The sequence below is a fragment of the Rhea pennata genome, chromosome 1 (assembly GCF_028389875.1).
Source record: "Rhea pennata isolate bPtePen1 chromosome 1, bPtePen1.pri, whole genome shotgun sequence".
Classification (NCBI taxonomy): Eukaryota; Metazoa; Chordata; class Aves; order Rheiformes; family Rheidae; genus Rhea; species Rhea pennata.
The window spans coordinates 86,374,876-86,401,703 of NC_084663.1; the positions used below are offsets into that span (position 1 = coordinate 86,374,876).

Below are 26,828 nucleotides of genomic sequence, written 5' to 3' on the forward strand. Positions count from 1 at the left end.
GTCGCCCGCGGCGCGGCGCGGCGCTCCCCGGGCGGCGCGGCGCTCCCCGGGCCGCGTGGCGCCGGCAGGCTCCCACCGCTACGGCTCCAACTGCCGCCGAGCGGCGGCCTCGCGAGACGGCGCCGGAGCGCGCGTCACTTCCTGCCGCCTCGGGGCGGTGGCAGGGACCGTCGCGCGCCGGGGCGTGCGCCCGGCTGCGCTTGCGCGGGGCAGGGGCGGGGCGTCGGGCCCGCTTCCCACCCCCCCCCCCCCCTTCGCCTTCCTGCGTGCGCGCCTGCGTGGTGCGAGGGGACCGGGGCCGAGCCGAGCCGGCTGGGGGGAGGGGGGCGGAAGAGGAAAGCGAAGTGCAGGCCGCGATGGGAGCTAAGGCGTGAGCGGCCGTAGGCGACTCGTTGCTGCGCAAGAGGACGGGCCGCTTTCCCCGCCCGGCACCGACCGACGCGCCAGCAGGCAGGGGAGGGGCGCAAGCGGGGCCGGGGCCGGCGGGGGGGCTGGGCTGGCCTCGGGCGCCGCGGTGGGGAGCGCTGGCCTGACCTGGCCTGTGCGCGATGGGGCAGCTGCGTCGGGCTGTGGGGCACGGTGTCGCTGCCGCTCCTTCTGCCGCCCCCGGTCTCGGCGGTGTTCAGTCCCCTCTCTCCTCTGCAGAGCCTGCCCCGATCGATAGAAGTATGTTCCGGTTAATGAGAGATGGCGAGCCAGAGGATCCCCTGTTTGCCATGTGAGTGGAGCTCTAACTCCTGTTCTGGAGGGAGGACGGGGGCAGGTGAATTGGGGGTGAGCGGCACAATGGGAGGGAATGCTGGTAGCTGCGGCGTAGGCAGAGCTCCCTACAGAGCTGAGAGGCTGAGGAGGGCACCAGGTATATGCTATGCTAGTGTCCAAATGGATGGACACAGAGCTTTAATGGTTCCGGTAAACAGAGCAACTTTGGAGCTGTTTGGAGAAAAATGTGAACGTTCTTTGAAGGGGTAGCACCAGGAATAGCTGTTTCATACCGGTCTGCTTTCAGCAATATTAGAGCATGTGTTTAGAGGAAAGCATAATGAACTAAAGTAGGATAAAATGCACTGTGGCATTATCTAAGAAAGAGTGTGCTAGAATACCTAACCTTTTTTGTTGTTAAAAGAATTTTCCCTTTAGAAGAGAGAAGACTTCAGCTATATAAAACCTAATTTCCTGTAAAGCATTCATTGCTGTTCCGTACAGGAGAACATTTGTGAAGCTGGAGAAGACTCTTAAAGCAGTTATAAAGTTGCAAAGAACTAAGTAAAAAGAAGATGACAACAATTAGATTTAAAATAGGATTATATGAGTCTTGAAATCTAACAAATGTTCCAAGGGCTATTTTTGGGATTCATTTTACTGAATATTTTTGTTTCTATCCACAGTCCAGAAATTTGATGCTATTGATTAAATTTGGCAGTGAAATTAAGTTGATAGGTCTGGTCAAAACAGGTAGGAATTACAATGTAATACAGTAAGAATTAGGTTATTTTTAAGCAGGGGATTACTAGAAATTCAATGAAATTAATTTATGCAGAAGAACAAAGTCAGGTTTTTGCTTATGAAGTTCTTGCTTTATCATCAATTTTATCAGCTGTAAACAAATTAGGAGGAGAAGAGCCTTTGATCTCCCAGTTAGTCACAGGATGACTGTATGTTCTCATTAATGTGACAGGTATGAGTTTAGCTTTTATTACGCAAAGTATTTCCAGTAGAGAAAAGTATTGGTTTGTGATCTTGTGATCTCAGGAATACTATATACTTTTCAGGTTACGTGTACTCAAGAAGGATAAAGCCAGACTATAATAGGTGCAAAGGAATGCTATGATGCTTCTCAGACTCTTTTGTTGTGTACACTGTGACAATTTTTTTGTTGATCTCCTTTATTCTTGTGGCTCCAGCATGTGGTGAATACATACCTTTAAAAGTGGAGGCTGCAAAAGAAAGCAAGAAGAGAGAACAGTTAGGGACCCCAATTAGTGTTCCCTTTCCCTCCCACATTGAAGCACTGAACAAAAGCTCTATGTGGTCTCAGCTTCTGACAGGTGTAAACATAACTTTGCAGGAGAATAGCAGACGGAGGTGCTTGGGAAAGGAGGGATGCCAAAGAGTTAGTGTCAGGCTGTGCAGTGTATTCTGAAGGTTTCAGTCTTTGTGAGTGTTTGTGCATGCCTGAAGGCATGAGAGAGTAATAACTAGGGTTGCACGGTATCTAACTCCATTAGGTGTAGTCCTTTCTTTGTAGGCAGATGAGCCTTCTTGCACCTCTCTGCAAAATGAAGAGCTCTCCTCTAGAAGAGTTTGATCAGTTCAGCAGAGCTGTTAACTTACATGGTTTAGTTGGCACAAGAGGAAATAGGTATGAAATGATGGTGATGGCTGCAGATCTGAGAAGTGATTTTTATCTGTTAGAGCAGTGAGGTTTGGGAATGGCCTCAGCTATGCTCAGCCTAAAAGCATTGGTAGGAGCAGAATACCAGCTGTTTCTGAACAGAGGTCTGTTAGTGCCTGAGAGGGATTTTAGGGTGTAATACCTGAAACAACATGAAAGAGGGTGGGATATTCCATTCCCAAGGATTAGTGTACACAGAACTAAGTTTTTGGGCCTCTGAGCTCTCAACTTGGAGAGGAAAGTGCAGTTGTAGTTATGTAAGAAGAACTGAGAGTTAGAACAGGAGGATTATTTGGGCTTTTGTCTTTTGTCATCCCTTGCTCATTATTGTTCTCTCAACCCTTCTGAAGGGACCCTTTTGCTATCCACCGGCAGCACATGAACCGCATGCTTTCTGGAAGTTTTGGATTTGGCCCACTGCTTGGAATCACTGATGGGACCACGCCTGGGGCTCGCCAGGCCGGTCGTAGGATGCAGGTAAAAAGAGGGGCTGAGTACGGCACTGGATTTCTTGAACTGTCTGGTTACTTTCTGTCTTCCACCATGATTGGGCTGGGCTTGCCTCTCGCCTTCACACAGTTGGTGGAGGCAGAACTGGTCTCTAAAACAGCGATGTTCTTGCATCTTTCCTTTGCTCCACTTTCATTAATACATTTCTTGGCAACTGTGTTCTAGCGTGAATGAGAGGAAGGGAAGGGATATATATTGATTTAGGGCCTTAAAATCATATAACTGGGAGAAATTTATGAGCATTGCTTTTGTCTGTTTTGTTAGAGGTGGTATAGTTTGAACTACCGTGAGTTTGTGGACTATTTTCTCACACTATTTGTTGGATCTGAGTGTTACCAGTCCTTTTTCCAAAAAGGATGAGGGTGCTTTGAAGAGGTTTTAATGGCTGGATGTTGTAAGATGATTCTCTATTCTGTTTTCTTCTTGTTCTGGCAGGCCGGAGCTGTCTCACCTTTTGGAATGCTGGGCATGGTGAGTCTTCAGACTTTTTTGAATTCTTTTCCCTTTCCTTCAACAGAGCAGAAAAGACAAAATTTGGGGTTGCTGTTCTCCCAGTCCCTCAGGTTTCATAAGGTCATTAGATCTTATCTGAGGTTTCACATCTAGTGGCTTTTTTGAGTCAGTACTCAGCACAAGTAGTGCTAAAATGTAGCAACTGTGACCAAGACAGTCTATCTTAACAGGCAGTGAGAGTGGGAAGGTGACGACAACAGAATGGCCTTTAGATTTATAATAAATGGAATAGTGAAATAGGTATTGAACTAAAACCAAAAGCAGCCAGTTTCTCTTGAGGCTCTTTCACTGACTTGCTGTATAACTTCAGGCCAGTCTCTTGTTTTCTCTAATGTTTTAATCAAGTCTATGAGCTGTTTTAGAGGAAAAATTCTTACACTGTTTATATTGAGGGTTTGTGTTTGAGCATCAAATAGAGAAGAGTTCTAAAGCTGCTACAGCATAATACTTCAGAGAAAAAGGGACAGATAATATCTAGGGAGAGGAGAGAGACTTATTAACCTCATATGTCTTAAAAAGAAACTGAGGAATTCAGTTTGGAGCTCCTGAAGGAACTGTGACAACTCAAGGAGAAGACTTGGCCATTATTAGACAGGTGATCATTTATACTCCTTGGCTAGCAGTGGAGAATGAAGAGGACAACAGAATGTTTCAGGTGAACAGGAGTGGAATGAGACTGTCTATACGTAAGTGAGAACATTGTTCTTGCATTGTATGGATTTTGTCATCCTCTAAAATAGAATGGAAAGAGGTTGCTTTGGATTTCATTAACTTAAGCAGACTTGCTCTGCAGGATCACCTCAATGGAAAAGGTTGAATGTCCTGGAATTGTTCTAGTTCTGAGAAGGATTAATAGACTTCAAAGGATAATGATATTACATGTGATTGTTGGTCCTCTGAAAACAAGAACAAGAGGCTCCTTGAAATAAAAAATCATCAAGTTTAAACTGACACAGTAGTTTTGTTTACATGTTGCACAATTAATCTGAGAGACCTGCTGGCCTAGTATATTAGTGAAGCCATTAGGTTTACAAGATTAAAAATAGCCAAGTGTCTATAGGGAAAATAAGAGAGCTTGTTACTGTGTTACACAGAAACACCTTTTTGGTTTAAATTGTGCGTTGACAGTGATGAGGTTAAAACATGCATGAGGATGGCTGTTCCATAGTTAAGACAATTGTTAGGAAGAAAAATCAGAATGTGTACTCTTAATGTTGCTGTGTCCAAGGACTCATGAACCCCAGTGCATCAGGAATTGGACCCAAAGAAAAAAAGTCCTTTCCTCCATCCAGAAATCTTGAGAGACAGGAATATTTTGGGCTATGAAACCTGAGGGACTAGGGGGAACAGCAACCTCAAATTCTGTCTTTTCTGCCTATTGAAATAAAGAGGAAAAAAAAACTATTTTTTTTCTTCTTAGGCAGCAATTTTATGTCCTTTGCAGATTGTTTGTTGTTCTTTCCTCTTGTATCCTTCCAAACTGACTGTTTTTGTACTCTGTTTTCCTTTTTCTCAGGCAGGTGGCTTCATAGATATGTTTGGAATGATGAATGACATGATTGGAAACATGGTAAGAACCCTCCAAAAAATGGTTCATATTAAGAGCAGTGTAGAGGGTGCTTTTGCCATCCTCTTTACCGTCTCTCGTTTTATTCTGATTCTTTGGTATTGCCCATGTTCAAGCTGCCAAAATGGCAGAGGCTGTAACCCTGGCTTGCTGTCCAGGCTAGAGCAGTGGATAGATTGTTCCTCAGGTGTGTCTGCTGAGTGCAGAGAGGGAGATGGGTGAGGAAAGAAGAGCAGGAGTAGACTTGTTCAACAGGGAACCAGAATTAATTGAATAGGAAGAAGTATTCTTCAGAAAGATGGACCCATGGAGACTATACTCTTCCTGTATGTAATTTCTTAACACTTCGTTTTACAGAGAGAAGCAGCTGGCATCTCTTCTTTCTCCTGTCCCTCCTCTACACTATTCCCCATTTCTTCTTTCAGGAGCATATGACAAGTGGTGGCAACTGCCAGACATTTACCTCCTCAACTGTCATCTCCTATTCCAACCTGGGTGATGGGCCCAAAGTCTATCAAGAGACCTCAGAGATGCGTTCAGCACCTGGTGGGGTAAGGAGGAGACTGGAACATGTCTACTGAGCGCTAGGCAGCTGGTTTTGCTGTGGGTGGCATGGTGTTGGCCACCCACAGCACTTCTGCTTTGCAGTCAGTTGCTCTTTGAGAAACGCAGTGATTCACAACCATGCTGAGAGCCACTGGCGGGGGATAGGAAGTATTGGCGGGAGGAATCCATTTGTCCCTTATGTTGCTTCTGACATCCTGGGAGTGGTGGTGGTATGTTGTTGAAATACTGCAGGAAAGAGTCAGAGTGCCTAGTAGGGCTGGGAGGATGAGCCAAAATGATGTTCTGCATGGGAATCTGTCCACAGATTCGTGAGACTAGACGGACTGTAAGGGATTCCGACAGTGGCCTGGAGCAAATGTCAATTGGGCACCACATTAGGGAGCGAGCCCACATCATGCAGCGATCCCGGAACCATCGTACAGGTGACCAGGAGGAGAGGCAGGACTACATCAATATGGATGAAAGTGAGTACTGTCTGTGTCCTTCTCGTCAGCAAACCCAGATGCCACTTTCCCACCCCTTCCCAAACTGAGCTTGTTCTTCTTCCCTTATGTAGGTGATGCAGCTGCATTTGATGATGAGTGGAGGCGAGAGACATCCCGTTTCCGGCCACAGCGAGGGCTGGATTATCGACGTCATGAAGGCAGCAATGGCCGCCGGGCTGAGGGGACTCGTCTTGCAATCCAGGGCCCTGAGGATTCTCCTTCCAGACAGTCCCGTCGGTATGACTGGTGAACACAGAGCAGACTTTGTTGGGGGGTGCTGCGTTGTCACCCCCAAATCTACCTACACGCTCTTGTAAGTCTTAACAAGTTTTTCTCATCTTCCACTGTGTGTTTGCCTCTTAGCCATATGATTTTTCTTTTCATTGCCCCAATCTCATACTATTTTGCAGTTTTGGCTGGAAATAGGCTTTCCCACTAAATCTGGACAGCAGAGGAAGATGGGTCTTTTGAGTGGGGAAGGTGGAAGCTGTTTAAGTTAGCTTTGTCTTCAAGAAAAAAAGTGTAGTATCAGGCTTAACTGATAGTTGAAATAGTGTGGGAATCACAATCTGTAGACACAAGCAACTGATGTTTATATTGTCATTGTATGAAACTTAGATCCCCTTTGTAGTCAGTTCATCTACTTTTAAAGATGGAATCCAATTGAACTTAGGCAAGGCAAGTAAGTGCTAGTGTCTGTTGTCCTGTGTTTTGAATGGAGTTCACTAGCATGTGATCTAGTGCTGGGAACTGGGGATGTTTGAAGAGTGAAAACATCCCTGGCTTGAACTTGTCTTTTATCTGTTCTCTGTGCTGCTTTCTAATCACTACTTACTCCTTCTATATTCTCCTTTGTTTCCCTTACACCCAGGTACAGACAGTGAAACTCTGAAGCCCCTTCAAAGCACCACTTGGACCCTCCTCAAATTTAATATTAACCTCCCCTCCACCTTTAAGAGTTGAAACAAAGCAACTAATTTTCTGCATTGCTCTTGTTGCCCCATTTGGGTGCTGCAGTGGGGCATGGAGAACCTCACTGCCGTGCAAGGAACGCATTCATTTCCCATCTCTTTCCTGCTCTCCCTTGGTTCTGTTCTTTCTGCCATTAGTGGTGGGCATGAGAAGCTGCTGCCTTGCCTCTCCACCCTTTCTACTTTTTCTGTGCTGGGTTGGGCTGGTTCTGGAATTTGTGTTTAGTCCCCTGTGAAACAAAAGAGGAAATTCTGCTAGAACCCTGTGTTAGTTCCCTCACTGGGACAAATTCTTCTCCTGCTCCTTGGTGCAGCTACAGAGAAGCAGAAGGATGTGTGGGATAGGGAAGGGAGGAGCAGAACAAAAGCTGGACCAGCCTGTTGTCCCCCTGGCCCCTATTCAGTCAGCTCACCTACTTTTTTTAATTTGTGAAACTTGTAACTAGATGTTTAATGAATAAAGAAACGAACTGTAAAAAAAAAGTTGGATCAGTTCTTGCCTTCTGCTAATCTAAGTACGCCAGCTGTGGAACTGAGTAACATCTTTCATATTCTTGGGAAATCAGAAGGAAACTTGGTGTCTAATTTTAAGGCTTTTTTCTGTAAAGCCTTCCCCTGTAGTTATAAAATGATGAAATAGTGCACAATGAAAACACGGAAATTGTAAAAGAAAACTCAGAACACCACCACTTGCAAAAATACCCTTTAACTGCTGTTGTTTCACAATACACTCTGAGGGGATTTGTTGTTGTGTGTTGCTTCCTGGTCATCGTGTACAGCTCTGAGTGGGCCTCTGGGGTCTGCATGATCCCTGAACAATACAGGGAATATCTCCACTATCTTCTCATTATTTCTCTGCAGCTGAGGCTAATGTTGTTTAAGGCTGTTTATTAATAGTCTTTTCTTCTTCAGTATTAGGGGAAACTTAGAAAGAATTAGTTAGAAAGGCAGTCACTAGAAGCACAGGACTAAAAAAGATCTCCTGGGTTCTTGAGGCAGTTCCCTACCACAGCAGACACTGTTAGTAAACCCTTTCATAAATGTATTTGGAACAGAACAAAGGAAAGGATGTAGGACTTAAGTCTACCACTTGCACATGCTGTGCCACTATCTTACTGTGCATTCCCATGCTGTACATCTGTCTGAGCACTAACAGAGGGATAGACGTGTTAATACTGACTCTCCTGCCTTCAAAATAGGGTGTAGAATCTGGCCCCTTAAAATTCGGAGTTCTCACATGCTCCAGCCCTCAGAGAAGCACAGAGTTGAGGGCAAGCTCTGTCCCCAGTTCCACACTCTGATCTGTCTCATAGAAAACCCCCAATAAGGTTAGAGTCCTGTTCTTAAGGTGACAGTTCACCAGGGCCTCCACATCTGGGATGCAGTTGGAGAGGTCTCCAGCACCTGGGAAAGTGAAAGGAGGAAACTTGATTGAGGCAGTGAGGTAAGTGTTGGAGTAGGATAAGCCAGCTGTCCCCTGGGAGTGGATTGAGTCCCTGGACATGTCATAATCAAAGCAGGTCCTGAAGAAAGCAAGGCTGAAGGAGTAGCTACATGGAGAAAAGCAGGGCTTTGGAGAGGTTTAATGGAGGGCAAGTCATCTTGGGGTTGTGAGACTTTCGGAGGAGCTGGAGCAACAGCAGGCTTCATCTCAGTAGTAGTCTCGAGCTGACGCAAGATGTGGGATCTGGTGTTCTGATCCAGCAAAGAACCAACTGAACTTAGAAAGGTGCTTGCAGTATTGAGACAGTGGCGATAACCTGCAGCAAAGTCTTGGCCGTTCTTTGAGGCAGTATCTGAGAATGAGAACAGGGAGAACAGTTCTGCTAGACATAGCAGGGGGAAGAGTTAACTTTGAACTTTAAGATGTGAGGATCCATTTATCTTTGGGGATGGAATTCCTAATTTTGACAAGTAGAAGTGTAGCAACAGTGATGTTAGTGGCCTAACTTGTTCTAACAGTGACTCCCCACAAATTGGAATAACACATGAGCAATCATATTTTTCTCAAAGAGACACAGTTTTATCTGGATTCAGCCCCTCTGCCTGGTTTGATGCCCCCCCAACTACAGCTCTCAAACCACTGTGTGCTCTTGAAGTCTGGGAGAGGCAAGAGGAAGATTTACCTGGCTTTTTGAGCCTGCTGTACAGTCATTTCCAAGATCTTAGCCTTCTCCAGCTGTGACAAGGCTCTGGTATTCTGGAAAAATGGAAAAGAGAGCCGCTTAGAAAAATACGCTGTCTTAAGGTTGAGAAGCAAAAGTAGGAGCCCAGGAGAGAGGTTTTAGAGATTCTGAATCAAAAAGTATAAGCAGCATATCAGAGAGTTCTCTCTTTTGCAAGTCTGCAGATTGTGGCAGTATGTGAGCCTCCAACTTCAGGAAGTAGCAGGTTGTTTTCGAAAAAAGGAGGATAATAAAATTCTTTTGACTCCCTCAGTCACATAAGGCAGTTTTTTTACCCGCTGCTCTGGAGTCTGATGGAGAAGCCTTCTCAACTGTTCTAGACTGGCATTGATACGGGCACGGCCATGCCTTTCGATCAGTGGCTTGATGGACTGTGGAGAAGAGGAAAGAATATGAAGGTGAGGAGAAAGATGTCACATCAGTATCTCAGTGGGAATAAGATCTACTGTCACTGGTGCCTTCAGTGCTACTTGTGCTTGGGGCTTTTGCTTCAGCCAATACTCTGGTCTGATTAAAATTGACTGATCATTGAAGTAGGATGTTAAAATCCAAATGAAGGGCATGCAGAGCTCTGCAGGATGACAACAAAAAGCTATGCGTGCACAACCATTCAGTTATTCCTCTTCCTCTGTAGACAATCTGTGACAAGCGCCAAGTTGTTTTAAGTAAGCAGGTGTAGTCTGCACAGAAGGTACGCTGCTTTAATTGAACTGCCTGAAAACAGGAATACCCACAGAATTAGAAAACCCACTTTTGGTTAAACTACTGTAACTTCTGCATTTAGACCACACCTAAATTTGGTTATTCCCCCCCCCCCCATCTTCATATTCATTAGTTTCAAGTAGAACAGTTCCCTGTTAAAAATAGCCCACATGTTGTACCAGGGTAAGCTGAAGGCTGTGATGAATCTTGTTCCACTTTTCTGAGACTTCTACGACAATTTCTTCAGCAGAATGGAGAAGGATAAGATTGGATGTTCCCGAAATGTTTGTCTTGCACAAATAACGTTTGTGTAAGATGCAAAAGCTATACTTCCAAGTCATCTGTATCCATCTGAAGAGGATAAAAGCAATTCTCACTCCTTTTCCCATAGCTGTCAACTTCAAATGGGACTTGTTGAAGCACCAGAGCAATGCAGTTCAATGGTATTTAGGGGCCTTGCTGAAGAAGTAAGTCTTCAAGTAGGGCACCTGGAGTGAGAAGAGGGGGCCTTCCATGTGGGGTGAGGGGAAAAAAAAAAGAAAAAGATTAGGTAAGCAGAATGAGGTGCTACAGTGGTACTGCTGGCAGAAAGATGGATGAGATGGATAACATAACCCAAGATGACAGTACATTAGCTACATACAAATAGAATATATTCTTTACCAGTAATAACAAAAAAAAAACCGTCAAAGTTCCCCATATGTCAGCATTTATCATGAAAATAAGACCTGTTTGAGCTATTAGGAACTTTGTCCTTAAACGTTTTTATGTTGGAAGATCTGGAGTTCGCTGAACCTTTCCTGCTACCTCTTGAACCACTGTAGAATTTTGGGAAATGTGACAGGCCTGGGAAAGCTAACCTTGTGCCAATAGTTATAAATAGTAAATAAGATGATATCCATAGTTGTAAATGAGTTGATGTTAAGGTAAAAGACTGGAAATGCAATCAGTTAAAAAGAAAGATGGTTATGTTAGTCTCACTGTCACATTCTTAAAATTGTTCTTCCGATGAGATCATGGGTTGGGTTAACAAAAGCAATACAGAAACTTAAAGTTATGCCAGCACAAGGTATCTAACTTAATCACAGAAGGCTATTCTCTGATAAAAATAAATATATTAAAACAACAAGGAGACCTATATTACAAATTCTAGTTTACTAATGGTTTTCAAACAATGAAGGAAAAAAAAGAGTCCCCAGCCTAGGGAAATATTTCTAGTAGGACAGTGTTCTAAAACTAATGCTAATTAGTATCTTGATTAATGGTCTGAAAGAAGGTATTAAACCAGTGTTTATGAAGCTTTCAGAGGACACAAGGAAAAATGATGGTGATAAATGATGGAAAAAGATGAGTTGTACAGAGCTGTCTATATCCATTGGTATGGTGTTTATTTATAAAAGTATATTTTTATTTATATTTATATATTTATTTATATATTTTTGGCTGTACTCAAAGCAAAAAGGCATCCATCTGGGAACATAAATGTAATCTGTGCTCTTTCAAGATGGAGGACTGTTTTCTGGAAGATCTGGAGGGACTCCAAAAAAAGGATTTGGAAATGAAGTTAACCAAGGATGTTATCTGCACATTTCTTCAGCTGTGGGGATGGGTTATACTTTGATGCATTAGCCTGGGGTCATTAGGTAGGGAGATGAAGTGTCTTCTCTACACCACAATAGTGAAACCAGTGCATAAACACTGGCTAATCCAACTACGCTCCATTAAAAAGGACACCAAAGATTAGGAGGTCTCAAGAAGGGAGCAACAAGGATGACTTGAAGCCTGGAGAAGCTGATTGGCACCATCAGATGCAATGAACTCTGGCAGTCGAACCTGAGCATGGGCTATACGGGGATGAAGTTTCTGACGGTAGAGGGCTCTTTAACCTGTCAGAAAACCTAAAGCTACCTAACGAGGCAAATGGAAATGAGGTGCAGACTTTCAGTAGCGTGATTATTAGACCAACATACCTGGATTTTCCAGCTGTTGCTGGAACAAAACCTAAACCTAGATGGGCTGTCTCATGCAGAAGTTAGAGAGCTGGCACAAGACTTAAATGAGCTAGTTCCTGCCTACGTGAGAGGCCAAACTACATGATCATACTGGTCCCTTCAGGCTTTAGAAATCTGTGAATCAGAGGAGGGAGCAGTGCTAGGCTGCCGGGAAAAGTGGGAAGGAAAGCAAGAGACCTGGTGACGTGCAAGTATTTCAAAGAGGACGGGAGAAAAGTCCAAGTTACAGGAAACAGCTGTCTGTAGGCACAATGCTCTGGTTTGGAAAGAAATGCATATTTGAGTGAGGAAAGAACGTAAATCCTAAAGACAAATGCCACTAGACTCCAGTGATGAAGAATCACAGGATTTAGACTAGATCTCAATATAGACTCTAGCTTAAAATCACTTGCAAGATTTTCCAACTACTTTTAAATTTCCAAAAATTTCTAAAAAAAATGACTTTATTGTATTTTTCAACCCTGACTTAAATGTAACTAAGTGGTTTTATTTTTTTTTTCTGGTCACAGACATTTTCTTTTTTAGAGATGTTTCAAAAAAAGGACCCCCACGGGGAAAATCCACTAAGATTATTGTTTCTTCCACTATCTCCTTACATCTGTCTGTTTTGGCTGATTGGCAGGATTATAAATCCTGAGGATGCTTCATAAAAAATTTGGGGGCCAGAGGGGAGGAGGAATGGAACAAGTGCCACTTATTTCCAGCCACTAATGCCATAGTGATCAGAGGTAAGCTGGAAGCAGAGATACCAGCCTCATAATATCCATCCTTCATTAATAGGAAGAAAAGCAAAAAAGAAGATTGTTTTTAAAAAACAAAAAGGACACATTGCCACACTGGATCAGGATATCACTCAGGAGGAAGTAAATGGCCTTAAAGACCTCAGGAAAGAGAACGGATTAAAGTTAATAGCCCAAAGTGAAAAGTAAAGACATACAGGTACTAAAATCAAGACTTTCTTGGTTATAAGTTTCTTTGATTATGAGCAGTAGGAAAGAAGAAAGACTCAAAATCACCAGTCATATGATGATTGTAAGCATCTACTGAGGCATCCAGGACACAAATGCAATCAGGAAGGTGTTTCTAGTATAGGTATGTTGCTGTGCAAGATGGTGACAAGACCTCACCTGTGGATGGGAACTGTGTTCATTTTAGCCAAGAAAGCTGGATTCAAAGTGCAAGTAAGAGCTTGCAGGATAGCCTGTGGCACAGAGAGCTCATCATGTAAGAGGAGGTGGTTTGCTTAGTCAAGCAAAGCAAAGTCTATGCACAAGGGAGACGAATGCCAACGAGAAGAGCAATTTAAACTAAAGCCACACTGGCACAGAAACAAGTGAATATAAACTAGTTGTGAATACATTTAAAGCTGAAAATCAGAAAAATTTTGTAACCACTACAGCAGTCAGATTCTGGGGCAGCCTTTCAAGAGCACTAGTGGGGACAACAAAATGAACTAGTTTTGGTCAGCAGTTGAGAAGTTTATGCAAGGGATTATGACACAGTACCTGCAACAGGCAGAGATCCCATTCTGTCACCAGGAGGCCAGTCTTGTTTCTGTTCCTACCAAATGCAGCATCCTTCCTCCCCCAGTGCTCTGAAGCCTTTGCTAAATACTTTAGAGGCAGCTGCAGGGAATCCTGCAGGAAGCAGGGCAAAGTAAGCCTTCCTCAGAAATGTTTTCTCCTGATCTGAACTGGCTGGAGCTTCATTTGTGCCTCAGAGCAGGAGGACCTGGAGTTGTTTTTAACACCTGTACAAAAGCAGTAACAACTCTGGACATTCTTGTTATCCATATAAAGTGCACATCCCTCGAGTCCACCTGGTATTTTAGTATCTATTGAATTCATCACAACATGAATATAATTGCACATTACACAAAGAATTTGTTTCAAATGAACTTTTTCCCCTGGCAGTGGGAGATTCTACTATCAGCTGCTCCCAGCAGAGATGGCAGATGAAAATCCAGCACAGGGGTGTCCCTGAAAAACTGGGACAGCTGCGGAGAGAAACACCCAAGAAGTGAGTGGCCGAAGAACCCGTAGGGTTTGAGTGGTTTTGCTGAGTATTAGATAGCCAGCTAAGCAAGGACTAGTACTAGGAAAAGGCATGAGGAAAGAAGAGCCCTGTAGGACCTAGTACTACAGAGGTGCCCATGGAAAGGATGGCAGAGAAAGAAGGCTGCTAGAGTAGGACAAGTCACCATTCCAGTGCATAAAAAGCAAGATAAGAATGGTATCCGAGGTCTGCAAGCTGCAGTTGCTGGTGTAGGCTGTAGGACTCTGCTGACTCTCCTACCTGCAGTGTGCCATAGTCTTGCAAAGTCAGCGCTCAGCCCACAGGGGTTGGTTCCAGCCGACACAAAAGAACGGAGCAAAGCCTGGGTGGCTGCTGCTGACTGAGAGAGTTAGAGTACAGCTCCACAGAAAACAAAGTCTGTGACACCAGTGCCCCCACCTGTCTTGTGGACCAGATCTTCTGGTACCCACCCTTGGCAAAAGTCTGTCTGTGGGAGGCAAACTAATGTCCCGTAAGAACAGTCAGCCGCAGACGTAGTCTCTATAGTCCCAAGCCTCTGTAGCGTGGACTGATCCCACACTACCCAGTCTCTGGCTGACACTGGGAACATGCATGAGGATGCAGCTTGCACAGCAGATTTCCTACCACCAGCACATGCTACAACTCTTATAAATCCCATGGAAATCTGCCAGACTCATTTCAGGTGGGAACGTGGCAACCCACCCTTTCAGAAGGCCTCTCTAATGGAAGAGGTAAGACTCTCCTTACCCCAAGGAGTGCAGGCTGCACCTTTAACCTCACTTTGGGTTGCACGCCTTTAGCTTCACGCTGGCCCCAGAACTAGCACGACCCCTCCGTGCAAACAGGTTACATTGGCTTCCTTCTGCCCTTATTTCGACCTTGTTTCTCCTCTGCTCCTTCCATCCCACTGGCCCATTTCTAAGGGCAATTCCCACAGCACCTCCAGCAGCCCAGCGCACGAAGAGGGCACAGCCTGCCACCCTGCGAGCCTCTGGCTCTGCCCAGGCCGCCCGCCTGCCCCGCTCAGCCCTCACCTTCCTGCAGAGGCTCCGCGGGGGCTCAGTGCCCTGTGCGGGGTCCCCGTGCCAGCTCTGGGCCCGCTCTTGTGCTGCCTCCATGGGCCGTGGCGCTCTTCCAGCCAGCAGCCACCCACGCTCTGCTTGGCCCCCTCTAGCCAGGCCAGGCCAGGCGGCCAGGAGCCACCCCCAGCGCAGGGCGGCCACCAGGAGCTGCCCCGCAGCCCGCCTCCGCTCACCCACCGCTCTCCCGTTCCACAGTTACTCGGCCAGAAAGGGCACTGGAGAGGGGTGGAAGGGGCAGGCTGGGCAGAGGGCTTCTCCTCCTCTTCCAGTGTTTGAGGGGAGCCAGCCTGGCCTGGTTTCGAGCTGGTGAGGTTCAGCAGGACGGGGTGCTGAGAGGAGGCCCTGCTTCAGGCGTTGGCCCTAGAGATGGGGAAACCGGCTGTCCTTCAAACTGGAAACAGGACTTTGATCTTTTGCATCATTTACACCTTAAACCAGGCTTTCTGGAACCTGTTGTCAAGAGCCTTCTCTCCCCTGCCCTCCTCCTCCCTCTGTCCATTCCCCCCCAGCCAAAACTCTGCACAAATAAGGTTTGGATATTTTTGACAAACACTTTGATAAGCACTAGCTCATCTGAGAAAACCCGTGTTTGTCTCATTTGGGGATCAGACAAAGGCAGCTTCAGCTGCCGCGGTTAACAATATTGCCATCGCTTTGCATCAGAGCGAGCCCTTCTGAACGCTATTAAACATGAAGACGCCACCTCCGACTCCATAATTCCCTGAGCTGAAATCCCCGGAGGATGGGAGAATACATAGGCAAGTTCTGCAGCGTGCTTGCTCTCTTGGTATGCTTTTCCCTAGTCACCAGCTATAGGTAACTGCTAGCGGTAGGATGCTGGGCTACTCGGACCTTTACTAAGACCCAGTGCTGTGTTCTTATGACTTACCAGTGCCTCATCCTGGACCCCTCTGGAACACGCACCCCACCTTGCCCTTGCACTTCCTACTCCAAGCTGATCCCCCCGCCCCCACCCCAGTCCCCTGAGGGACTTAAAAGAGATTTCTGAGCTTCTGGCTGGTAGCTGCTAATGCCTCCGCTCAGCAGAAGCGTATGGCTGTAATTGATAGCAGGAGCCACAAGAAACCTGGCAGAATTTCTGCAGGACCCCGGGGGGAGGGGGGTGGGGGGCAGGCTCACCACAGCCTTAAAGCTTCCCAAGGGCCAGTCCAGGGGAAGATGCTGTACAAGAGGAGGAAGGGCTACATCCTCGAGCGAAACTGCCCCGTCCCGCTCCTTCCCCCCACACGAATTCGATAAGGAGAATCAAATTATCATCATTAACTCCAGTTCCCAGTAAGAATCTGGAGGTACCTCTTAGACCAAGACAGCTGGGGGAGCGTCTGACAAAATTCGGACATCGCACGTCACGGCCAGGTGTGAATAGCAAGTGTGGGGACAGAGCAACTCAGCATCCGTCCTACCTCCTGCCCTTATCCCTTACCTGAACCCCGATGTCAGCGTCCCACGTATAACGCACAACAAGGGGTTGCAGTGGATCACCGTTCAAGATTCCTTAAACTTGTATTGCCAGGGCTGGCAAAATTCCTGCTCCTAGAGCCAGGACTAACCCATCTCTTCATATCCCCTCTTTTGTCATCCGCTCGGCCTCATTCCCTTGCCAGTGCTTAAGGTGTCATGTGTCCAGATCTTTCTGCTCTGCTCTACTTGGCCTGCTTTTGCAATCTCTCTCTCTTTTTTTTTTTTTTGGGGGGGTGGGGGGAGGGGAGGAAACAGGGTTAAAAACACAAAGATATTTAAAATTAAAATGAAAACTTATAATAATAATAATGCTCAGTACTTATCTGACTCTCACCCTCTTCAAAGTGATTTACAAATCTTAACTAATGAATTAATCTTCATATCCGCCCTGACTGAAATTCAAAGTCATGGCTGAAGTGAGCAGGAAAATGAAAAGCCAAGTTTTTCAGGTGAAGGGTAAAGGGAAACCTATGATCCTGTCTGCTGTTTGCCATCAGGCAAGGCAATTTGCAGCACTATTTTCCTTCTGCACTGAACAGATCCTCATTTGTGTTTCCGTCTTAAAAAAAAGCCCTGAAATAATTTTATATGCTGTCTTCTGCTTTCTTTTTTTTCCAAAGGTGTTCCCTTTGAAAGTAAACAGAAGACTTTCTGGGTTGTGCAAATGCCCTTCAGATCAAATACATTTAGTCTGAAAGTCTTCTGAAATCCACAACACAAGCCTTGAGAGGTACAAGAAAGAAAGAGGGGGCTAAGACTGTGCTTATCAAATGCGATTACAGTCGAGTGGACTCTTGGGCGGAGAGGGAGGGGGGGTGGAGGCGATGCCACAGAACAAACTTGTGGCTGAGGCACAGAGGCAAACCTACGCTTGCTTTAATATGATAAACGCACGCAGAGCCATGAATTCTCTGAGCCTTGGGTTTCAGCATGGCTTAGAAGCTAGTGTAACAGGACCCTGTTGGGCCTGTTTCGGCCTGCCCTTTGCTTGCTGTTAGCCATGCGCTGGTTTCTGTGCTCCCCAGACTAAAAGGAGCATGTATATGTAAAGAGGCCCAGAGCTCTGTTGCTTCTCTGCATTAATGTGCGCACATGAAGGGTGCTCGTACAAGAATACCACTGAGAATAACCAGCATAGAGCTCTTGGTACTGAATTGAGGAACAAAATGGGCTTTTCTGACCCAACCTTTAGACCCTGAGGCCAGGACTTAAGCTGTGGATCCAAGGTGTTTAAAAAAAAAGAAAGAGAAAAAACCCTCCATACCTAATGCCCACAACATAGTTAAAGAGAGCAAAGACTAACAAGTCACAAAGGATCCAAGAAACTTGGAACACAGATTCTTGCACTGCTGGTAGCCCTGCACGTGTTTGGTACACCCTATTGCTGCTGTGCCAGGTAGTTACATCCGTTTTCCGTAAGTTGCAATGCGGGTCTTACAAGGCACAAACATCCTCATCCATTATTGGTTACTTCAGATCTCCGTAGAGGTGTCACCACTCCATCCCCATTACAAGGATTCATGTCAAAAGGTCAGAGTGACTGTGAAGTGCCTGGCTCCCCTTCCCATTGGATTTCAACAGTCTTTTAGTGCTTGTGCTTTGTCTTCCTCTTCCACTTTATCAGAGAGACCATTTTTGGCCCTTTCCTTAGACTCATACCTCCAATGCCTCTGCAAGAGACTTCTCTTTCAAAGGGCATGAGGTGCCACAGATATTTGGCAGGTGCTCAGGGCTTGCCAGGTATCAGGTCCCCTATTAGCACCTCAGTCTCAGACCAGCCTTTCCTAAGGATGCGGAGAATTTGATGCACACAGACATTGCTACTTCTCACAGACAATTGCAAATGCATGAAGTATGGTGACTTTCCCACCCTGAGACAGGCAAAGGTGATGTGATGCAGATGGAGGAAGGCTCAAGATAGTTTAAAAAGATGAAAGCATAATCACAGCCTCTCCCTGTGTTTTATGGAAAACATGACTTGTCAAGTAAAGTATTGCATGGAACTAGTCAGACCTCTCCAGGTGAGTTGGGGCAAAACAAGCTTAGCTCCTCCTCATGCTCTCCTATAGCTGAATTTGTATCTTCTGCCTGAACATAATACCAAAGCCCTCCTGCTCTGCACTTCCTCAGCAACTAACTACACCTAAAAGGTTTGATGCATAGGGTCACAAAGTAGGGGGGAGGCGTTGGGCTGGACTAGCTCTTTGCAACACCTCAGTGAGTGACAGCAGCCACCTAGGAACAGCTTGACACATCCCTATCCCTGGCAGAGTATGTTGGTATATTCCTGCCCTGTATGCTTACATACAGACAGTGTTCACAGCACAGTGGGATTTCCCAGTGAAAGCTAGTGCTGTATTATGACCATTGAGAATCAGTAAAATAAAACAGCAAAATAGCACAAATCAGCTTTTTGTGAAGCATGAGCCCTAAGACGACATAATGCCTTACCACGATCAAAAGAAATGGTCTCACCCCACCACAAGTCTTGCTCCTGTCTGTACAGTCCCAAACTCCTCCCTTAGTTCCAGTTCTCATTTGTCTGCATAGGAAGCTGAAACAGCTCGCTAACCCAGACAAAAAATAGCCCAGGCTGATGAACTGATAAAGTCTCACCCTTGCAGCAAACCACCAGGGCTTTTTGTTGTAGTTGTCGGATAAATTTTCTGCCAGTTTGCTGACACACAGCAATCCACATTCAGGGAATCAAATATTATTAGCACCGGCACAAAACAAGAAGCAGAATCAACTGGGGGTGGGATTCATGATGTATGTCAACTTATATCAGCTTACATCAACATGAAACAGCAGTTTGACCCTCACATCTGTCTGACTCTGCATCAAGCCAGTCTCAAGGATGCATCCTCTGAAGAACTAGATGAGTTTTTCTGGGCATCTCACAGCAGTCAATTACATTAATGTTTATTTTCAATCAGACATTACATCACCTAGGAATGGGTAAACCAGGATACATTCTACAAAAAACTTACACTGGTTGGCATTAATTTTGTTACTCTCAATTCTTTGTCACACAAGTACCATATCACTTAGTACTGACAAAAATATATTGATGTTTTCCTAGTCTCTGCATCTTCCTAGTGCTCTGAGACTCACTGAAAAATCATGCTTTAAAAATTCTGTATGCAAATCAATTACAGAAGATACCAATGAAGAAAAGATATTTTTAAGTTAATTCTAAGGAAATGATCCAGCAGGACATCTCCCTCCATCACAGCTGAACTTGAAATTCAGAAGCACTGTAAGGCCAAAGTTTTAGCTCTTCTCCAAATCAACAGCAGTTACAGATCCTGAATAGAAACTATTTACACAAGAGCCACAATTCATTCCTACTTTATGGACGTTTATCCCAATACAACTGCCATAGCACTTACCTTTTGTGTGGGAAGTGAGTATTTTGAGGGCATTCCATGCATAGATTGGACAGAGGTTTTCAATATGACAAGTTATTCTGCAACATCCAAAATCAGGATGCATGAGGCATAATGAAACACCACTGCAGAAGCACGAGTCTGTATAGATATGTCCATAGATCTATATTTTTATTGTTTTAAAGGTATTTATAATATATTTATATATTTTAAAAGAATCCCTTCAAAAACTACCCTCCCACCCAGCAAAACAAAGATAAAACAATCAAAAATGGCAGCTGCATCCTGGAGCAAAGCATCCCAGGGGTCTCATAAAGCCAAAATGATTGCTGAGCACCAGCACTCTCTTTCCAAGCTTCTCTGATGCCCTAATGGTGCAAAGGTGACTGACAATTCTACGGCTCTTTAAATTTAATCTGTCGAAAGACAAGGAGAGAAAGAGAGAGAGAGAGAGAAACGTATGGTCATGGTGATAGGGGCTTGATGGGTAGGGTAAACAGCAACACATAGAACCGGAAGCTTAGAGAACAAAATGCTATGACAGAGAAGAGAGACAGACTGCCTGGAAAAGAAGAAGACAGGAAATAGAACAAACATGCAGCAGAATTAGAGAGATGGATCTTGGAGATGAGTTTAGAAGCACCACACTTGGGACCCTTGCTAACCCCCACCCCGCCAAAACCTCTCCCTCTCACCCTCCCAGTTGTGAAGGAAGATCCAACTAGTTTGATTTAGACCAAATCTTCGCACTGCCTCGGAGCCTGTGGAGAGAGAGAATATTTCAGAATGGAGCACTAAGGCTCACCCCTGACTTCCTTTTCCAAATGCACACAAAGAAGAATGGCTGATGTTCTCAGCAGGAAAAGGGCAGGACACTGGGAAGGCTTATGATCTCTGCTTCAGACCAAGAACTGCATGCCTTTCCCTCCAAATCAGTAAGAAACAGAGCTCAGTTAGGGCTACATCTGTGACCACCCCATCTCCAGGGAGCAGAGCTCTGCAGTCGGTAACCTCATTGCTTTGACACAGTTCCACTGGTTCACTTCCTCCATACACGCAAATAGTGGCAACGTTGAGTTGCCACCACTTCTCACCCCTTGGCTTTGGAAGTTTTCTTGCTAGCCTGGCGCTGGTTGGTGCCAGGGGCTGGATCCCTGAGCTCTGTTAGATGCTGTTCTGGGTCTTGGGATGTAGCTGCTGCAGCAGCTGCTGTTGTCACTTTAATTGTCTTCTTCAGATTTGCCACCTGCCAAATTGGAAAAGCAAGAACCAAACAAACAGGTCAAACAAAAGAGCTAGCAAGTTTAGCTGATTTAGGACTCTTTAGGCACTTTTGGGTCCCAGCCTAGGGGAAAAGTAATGCCTTACTTGAGCAAAGATAGCAACAACTACATGGTACTGATTCCCAGTCATTTTTAAGTTAGCAGTACTGGCTGCTCCCTCCCCAGCCCACTCACCTCGCTCTCTATCTGCTGCTTAAGTGCCAGCTGTTGCTCTTTATGCTGGTTGGCTCGACTAACCTGTTCTTCAATGCCTGACAAGACAACTTCACAGCCTTGGCACCTGTAGAGAAGATGTAAGACTGAACAGGCCAGGTATATTTGCACAGCACAGAATAAAAAGTGAAAGACAACAGATTTCAACTCTAGAGGCCAACAAGACTGCAAGGTGATGACTAAACCAGGCAGGGAAGACCCAGGAGCAGCAGTCTCACGTGCTAATGTAGTGACACTATTACATGGCAGAAGGGCAGAGGACAAATAAAGTGACACTAGATTAGAAGCTATACAGACGAATACTCAGGAAGTCTCTTGCCAGAAGCCATAACTGTGCAGAGGTTGCTGAGCTGTCATCACCCCTCCAGAAGCAAACAGAGGAATTGAAAAATTATTTTCCTTTGAAGTAAGGGAAATGCGATTGGGTAGACCACCTCAAAACCCTCCTCCCTTCAAAGAGGCACAGAGAATCTGGGGAAGCTCCTGACGACTCCTTTAACCTTTTTAGGTGCTATTATGGGGGGCTTCCTCCTCACCACTCCTGTAAGGTGCGGGTGATGGTGCTTAGTTCCTCCCTCCGGATGTCCCGCCCAATACTGTAATCCACCTCCAGGCGCTGGTTCCGCTGGTCCAGGCTTCCACGCAGCACATCTGCATACACAGCCTCAATCACGAGGTCCTCCAGCTGCCGAACATTCTTCAGCTGTAACTGTTCCAGCAGCACTGAATAAGGGATGCACTGTGGAAACACGAAGGTAACTAGTATGAGGCAATCCCAGTGGAAGAAGGACTGTGAGGAAAAATATGGCCATTACCTTGATCTTGGCAGCCAGAGTAACAACTGACAGGTGTCTCAGTTTGTTCTTCTGAGCCTCTGTCAAAGGAGGGAGGTTTGCTGCCTCAGCTATTCTCAAAACAAAGAGGAGGATATTAGACTATATAAATCCCAATTTTCATCTCCCATTGCTGCAAGACAAGCATCTACACCATGCCTATTTCCTAAGCCTTCACAATACCAATCCACCCCAGCAATGCTTTGCCCTGACAAGCCACCACTGGTAATTTACAGCTCTGAAGACTTTTTCTGAGCCCTCTTTCCTCCCCGTGGCCTCCAGTCGGTTTGATGTCGTACTTATAGAGGCCTACACACCTCCACAGGCACCTAGGCCTCCCTCTCACCCCCTAACAATATCTTCCTCAAGATGTTCTTGCAGATGCAACAAATTGGAGTGTACATGGTGTTATTCATGAAGGAAACCCAAACCCACGCAGGGCCACGCTCACCCAGGTAGTCCGCGTATGTCCCGTAGGCGAAGATGGTCAGCAGGCGCAAGACGGGCGCGAACTCGCTGTCGGCCAGCTGCAGTCAAGAGCAGAGGGTCACCTCGCGCCAGGGCCGCCCCGCGGCGCCGCCGCCGCCGCCGCCACCGCCGGGCTCACCTCTCGCACGGCGGGCATGTCCAGCAGCTCCCCGAAGACGTAGATGCCCGGCGCCTCCAGCACCTGGTGGATGAGGCTGGCGAGGGCGGCGCCGCGGGCAGCCTTGGCCAGCAGCAAAAACTGCTCCTGGCTCTGCCCCGTCACCTTGCCCTCCGCCGCCATGGCGCTCCCCCTCACCCGCGGCCGGCAGGCCCCGCGCCCCGGCCCCGGCCCCGCGCCCCGGCCCCGCCGCGGCCCAGCTCGACCCTCTCCCCCGCAACTCCCCACCCCGCGCCCTCTTCTCTATGGCAGCGCCGTCGCAGAGCGGCCGCTTCCGGGGTGCTGGTACCGCTCGGCCGCGCCGCGCCGGGCCGCGCCCCGACCCGTGACTGGAGGAGAACGCGGCCAGTCCCGCCTCCGCAGCTTTTCTATTGGCCAGTCTGAGCGGTGCGCGGCGGGGCCGGCCCGCTGCGAGTGCGCCCCCTGCAGGGCACGGCTGGCGGCGGGGGCCCCGCGCCCGAGCGCGGCCCAGTCCCGGTCCCGGTCCCGGTCCCGGTCCCGGTCCCGGTGCCGGTGCTGGTGCCGGGCGGCACCTGCATGGAAGCGCTCGCGATACACTTCAGTTACCTCCTCACGGGCAAAGGAGATAGCGTAACGCGATTGGCAGGCCTCACTGCAGGCGTTGCCGCGCTGCGAGAGGAAATGTTTTTTATAGAGATTGGGCTGGAAACGGAGGATCCTTTCGTAAAATCCTCATAGGCCTTATTTTACCTATAAATCATGCAGTAGGCTGAGATGAGTTGTCGGGGGGCTGGGGGAAAAGAGGAGTCAGGAAACATTTGTTTCCAGCGCAATACTGAGTTTCTCACTGTCGGTTTGGTTCAGAATTCAGGGACGGTGTTAGACGGAAGCAAAGGCGGCAACAAGCCCACGGGCAGCAGTGCAGCCGACGCAGTGTCAGCCTGTCTTTGCCGTGTTCAAACTGTAGGCAGTCGGGCCAGGTTTACGCTCCAACACATGCTTGTGAGTAAGAGAATCAGTCTTCAGCTTGATCTCTTTAGCACATCCTAAAGACAGTGGCCTTTAATGTCTTGAAATCTTCATCTAGGTGTTGTCTAAGTTTGTAAAGGCCTTACTTGCCTTCTCATTACTTGTTTTGATTCTACTACTTGTCCTGCAGGTGCTATGGCTGGGTTACGGAGAAGCCTCCTTTGGGGTGCTATGCTCCAAAATATGGCCCGTGGCTGCCTTGAGGGGTCATGCCATCAAGTCTTGCAGCTAGCAAGGGTAACAGTAACAGGAGGGTTGCTCCAAGCTCATTTCTGCAGCCATGTGTGTAGTTCTGACCCATTTTCAGGGGTTTCAGTGCCTGAGGCGTGTTCAGTGTTCAGTCTCCGTGCTGAGGCTACTGGCAGAAGAAGGGAGCAGAGTGCCCCCGATTAGCAACCAGGCAATGTCAGAGGTTCTCAGTGAACAGGGCCATAAGAAGCATTTCCTATGCTCTGCCTGGGAAAATGCAGCTGAGACACCATGTGTCATTGCTCTGGGAGAGAATGAAGATCACTGTGGTCCAATAAATCAGGGACAGGCCACGAATACCTATTCTCAGAGCTTGCAAGGTCCTGGTTTCTCCATATAGCAACACTGAGGAGAAAGCAGGGCCTCTAAGGTAGGGTTGGAGCTGCGAAGACAAGTTAATGGGCAGTGTTAATAAGAAATCTGTCTCCTTCATTCTTTCATCTCTCTGTTTCTGTATTTAGGCCTGATGCCTTCATTTACACCAGCACAGGATGCATACAAATCAGGTTAAAATGTAACTGCAATGATTTGTCGTGTTTTATTACTCTCTTCCCCACCCCCTCGCCAGCTCCTTCCATCTCAGTTTTATCTCTCTATCGATCTGTTTCCCTCACACTCTCTGACACGCTTGCTGCCTTACATTATTAGTCAGATCGAGCTGGGCAGCTTGAGCATCCTAGTGGCATGATTCTGCCTCTGCCCTCCTCCTTCACTCTGACCTCTAGGTCCAGTGTACTGGATTAGGTTGGTCCCCACTGTTTTTCTGCTCCCTTGTTGTCCTGCATGTATTAACAAAGGCAAAGAAGAGGAGGTCTTCTGAATAAATCTGAGCTCTCAAAACAAGGAGACTCTTCTCGTCTTAAAATGTGCAAACTCACACTAGGAGGCATCCACAACTTGCCCATAACTTAGCAAAGCCTTTGCCTCCTCCCTAACTCAGGGAATCAGGTGCTGAGATTAAATTCTAAACTCCTGGAGACTTTAACTCCCCTGCTATCATGTTGCTAACAAAGCAAGCTCTTCTCTGTATGGCTACAGGAGAATGTGAAATATGATCTTTGTGTAACCTAAAAAGTCAAGAGTAGGAGGCAAAGAACACAAATGAAAATACTCTACAATATTTCATTATTTTTGAAGTAAATCTTATCATGCTGGGAGGTTATGGATTATTATTTCTGAGTGTTCAGGATTTCTTATTGTCTCTGTAACTACCTCTAGCATCATCCCGCTCTTCTTCTGATCTCACTTTGATCTTTACAGGATAAAACCACCATCTTCTCCCTTCCGTAGAGCCACCATCTTTCCGGCACCATTACTGTCCCACTTTAGAGCCTATAGACTTATACTGTATCATTACAACTTGCTTGAGTCTTTATTACTGCAGAATCTGAAAAACTTGTCAAAATGCTGCTGACATTTTTCCCAGTTCTCCAAATGTAGCCCAGGTCACCTCTTCTGAGGTGATTTTCACAGCTGTGTGTAAGCATGACAAATTCCTAGCCAAAAACTTTTTGAAGACAAAGGAGGGTGGGTGAATCTCTTGGATAGTGAACATGATCCAGAAAGTTTTGAGCCCTATAATTTGGTTATTGCACACAGGGACATAAGATCTGTATCTAATTATACCTAAGGCAGCCTGGTAGTAGTTGCTTACAGAAGAATTTCAGAAGAGGGTAGCTGTCTGGTAATCTTCTTCCCATATGCTCTCACAGCCTTCAGGAATTTGCAGATCAGGAACTACCTTCCAAACAAGTCTCCAGTCGTGATTCAAAGACTTCAGGAGACAGAGGATCTTTCACTTCACTTAGAAGTTTGCTTCTGTGATTAATCACCCTCCAGTGACTAGTTTTTGTTATTCTCTGACAGAATACCTGGTAGACTTTTCCCTAGGAAGGAAGTGATATTGCAATCAAGTCATGTCTCTTTTTACTTTTTGGTAAGTTAAATAGATTGACCTCTTCAAACTACTAAGATTGCCAGCCTTCCGATCATTTTTGATTCAATGTTACCTTTAAAATATGGACCATGGAGCAGCATGCAGTTTTTCAGGGTGGGACTCACTCATGTCACTGGGAGTGGTGTAATAATTTCCTCGCTTCTCTTCCTTAGTCCAGCATTTGCATGCCAGGGATCATGTCAAATCCACTGCTGCAGCTTGGCACACCAGGCCTGTGTTGATTTTTCTGCCTGTTATGATCCCTAAATCTTTTTCCAATCACCTCTTCACAGGACTGAAAGTTCTCTGTAGATAAGGAACTTTTTTTCCTGTTCATAGCTGTACAATTTGCTCTTGACTGTCTTAAAAGAAGTTTTATGTGAATGACCACCTTATTGAGAGTGATAGGTCATTCTATGCTGGTTCTAGCCTCATTATTTTTAACACTCTAACAATATTTGTGTCATCAGCAAATTGTATCAGAGTGAACTTTATATCTGCTTTCTGAGCACTGAAGAAAACGGCGAATCATGCCTAATCCAGGACTCATTGCTGCGGTAGCACCTAAGAAGCATTGCTGCTCCATGGTGGACTTCCAGGGAGAAGACTCTTTGCATTTATAGGTAGTTGAATGTAGTTAACCAGTTCACTTAATCTCCTGATCCGTTAATATCGCATAATGCTATTTTTTTAACCAGAATGCTTTGAGGTATTAACACTTCCAAAAGCCTGGAGAGATCTAAGCTGTCACCTTTTCCAAACAGACCTGTAGTCACATCA

General features: G+C 46.2%; 2 protein-coding genes across 3 annotated transcripts; one reads left to right on the plus strand and one right to left on the minus strand.

Moving 5' to 3' along the window:
• The first annotated feature begins 280 nt into the window (after positions 1-280).
• MLF2 (myeloid leukemia factor 2) lies at positions 281-7,491 on the plus strand. Of its 2 annotated transcripts, XR_009960629.1 has the most exons (9): positions 282-450; positions 646-718; positions 2,746-2,872; positions 3,341-3,376; positions 4,935-4,988; positions 5,411-5,536; positions 5,857-6,016; positions 6,109-6,350; positions 6,909-7,491. XR_009960629.1 is itself a non-coding variant. In XM_062594203.1 (8 exons), the coding sequence occupies exons 2-8, from the start codon at positions 669-671 to the stop codon at positions 6,285-6,287; spliced, it is 732 nt and encodes a 243-aa protein (XP_062450187.1). In that variant the 5' UTR covers positions 281-450; positions 646-668; the 3' UTR covers positions 6,288-7,491. The 2 variants fall into 2 exon arrangements, 1 of the variants encoding a protein (XP_062450187.1); XM_062594203.1 differs by having other exon boundaries at positions 281-450; positions 6,109-7,491.
• Positions 7,492-20,038: 12,547 nt separating this feature from the next.
• On the minus strand, positions 20,039-23,034 carry COPS7A (COP9 signalosome subunit 7A). Its single transcript, XM_062594191.1, has 8 exons — positions 22,835-23,034; positions 22,679-22,754; positions 22,210-22,298; positions 21,931-22,133; positions 21,356-21,461; positions 20,993-21,144; positions 20,594-20,659; positions 20,039-20,314 (listed from the first exon to the last, which is right to left on the minus strand). The coding sequence occupies exons 1-7, from the start codon at positions 22,994-22,996 to the stop codon at positions 20,620-20,622; spliced, it is 828 nt and encodes a 275-aa protein (XP_062450175.1). The 5' UTR covers positions 22,997-23,034; the 3' UTR covers positions 20,039-20,314; positions 20,594-20,619.
• Between the last annotated feature and the right edge of the window lie 3,794 nt (positions 23,035-26,828).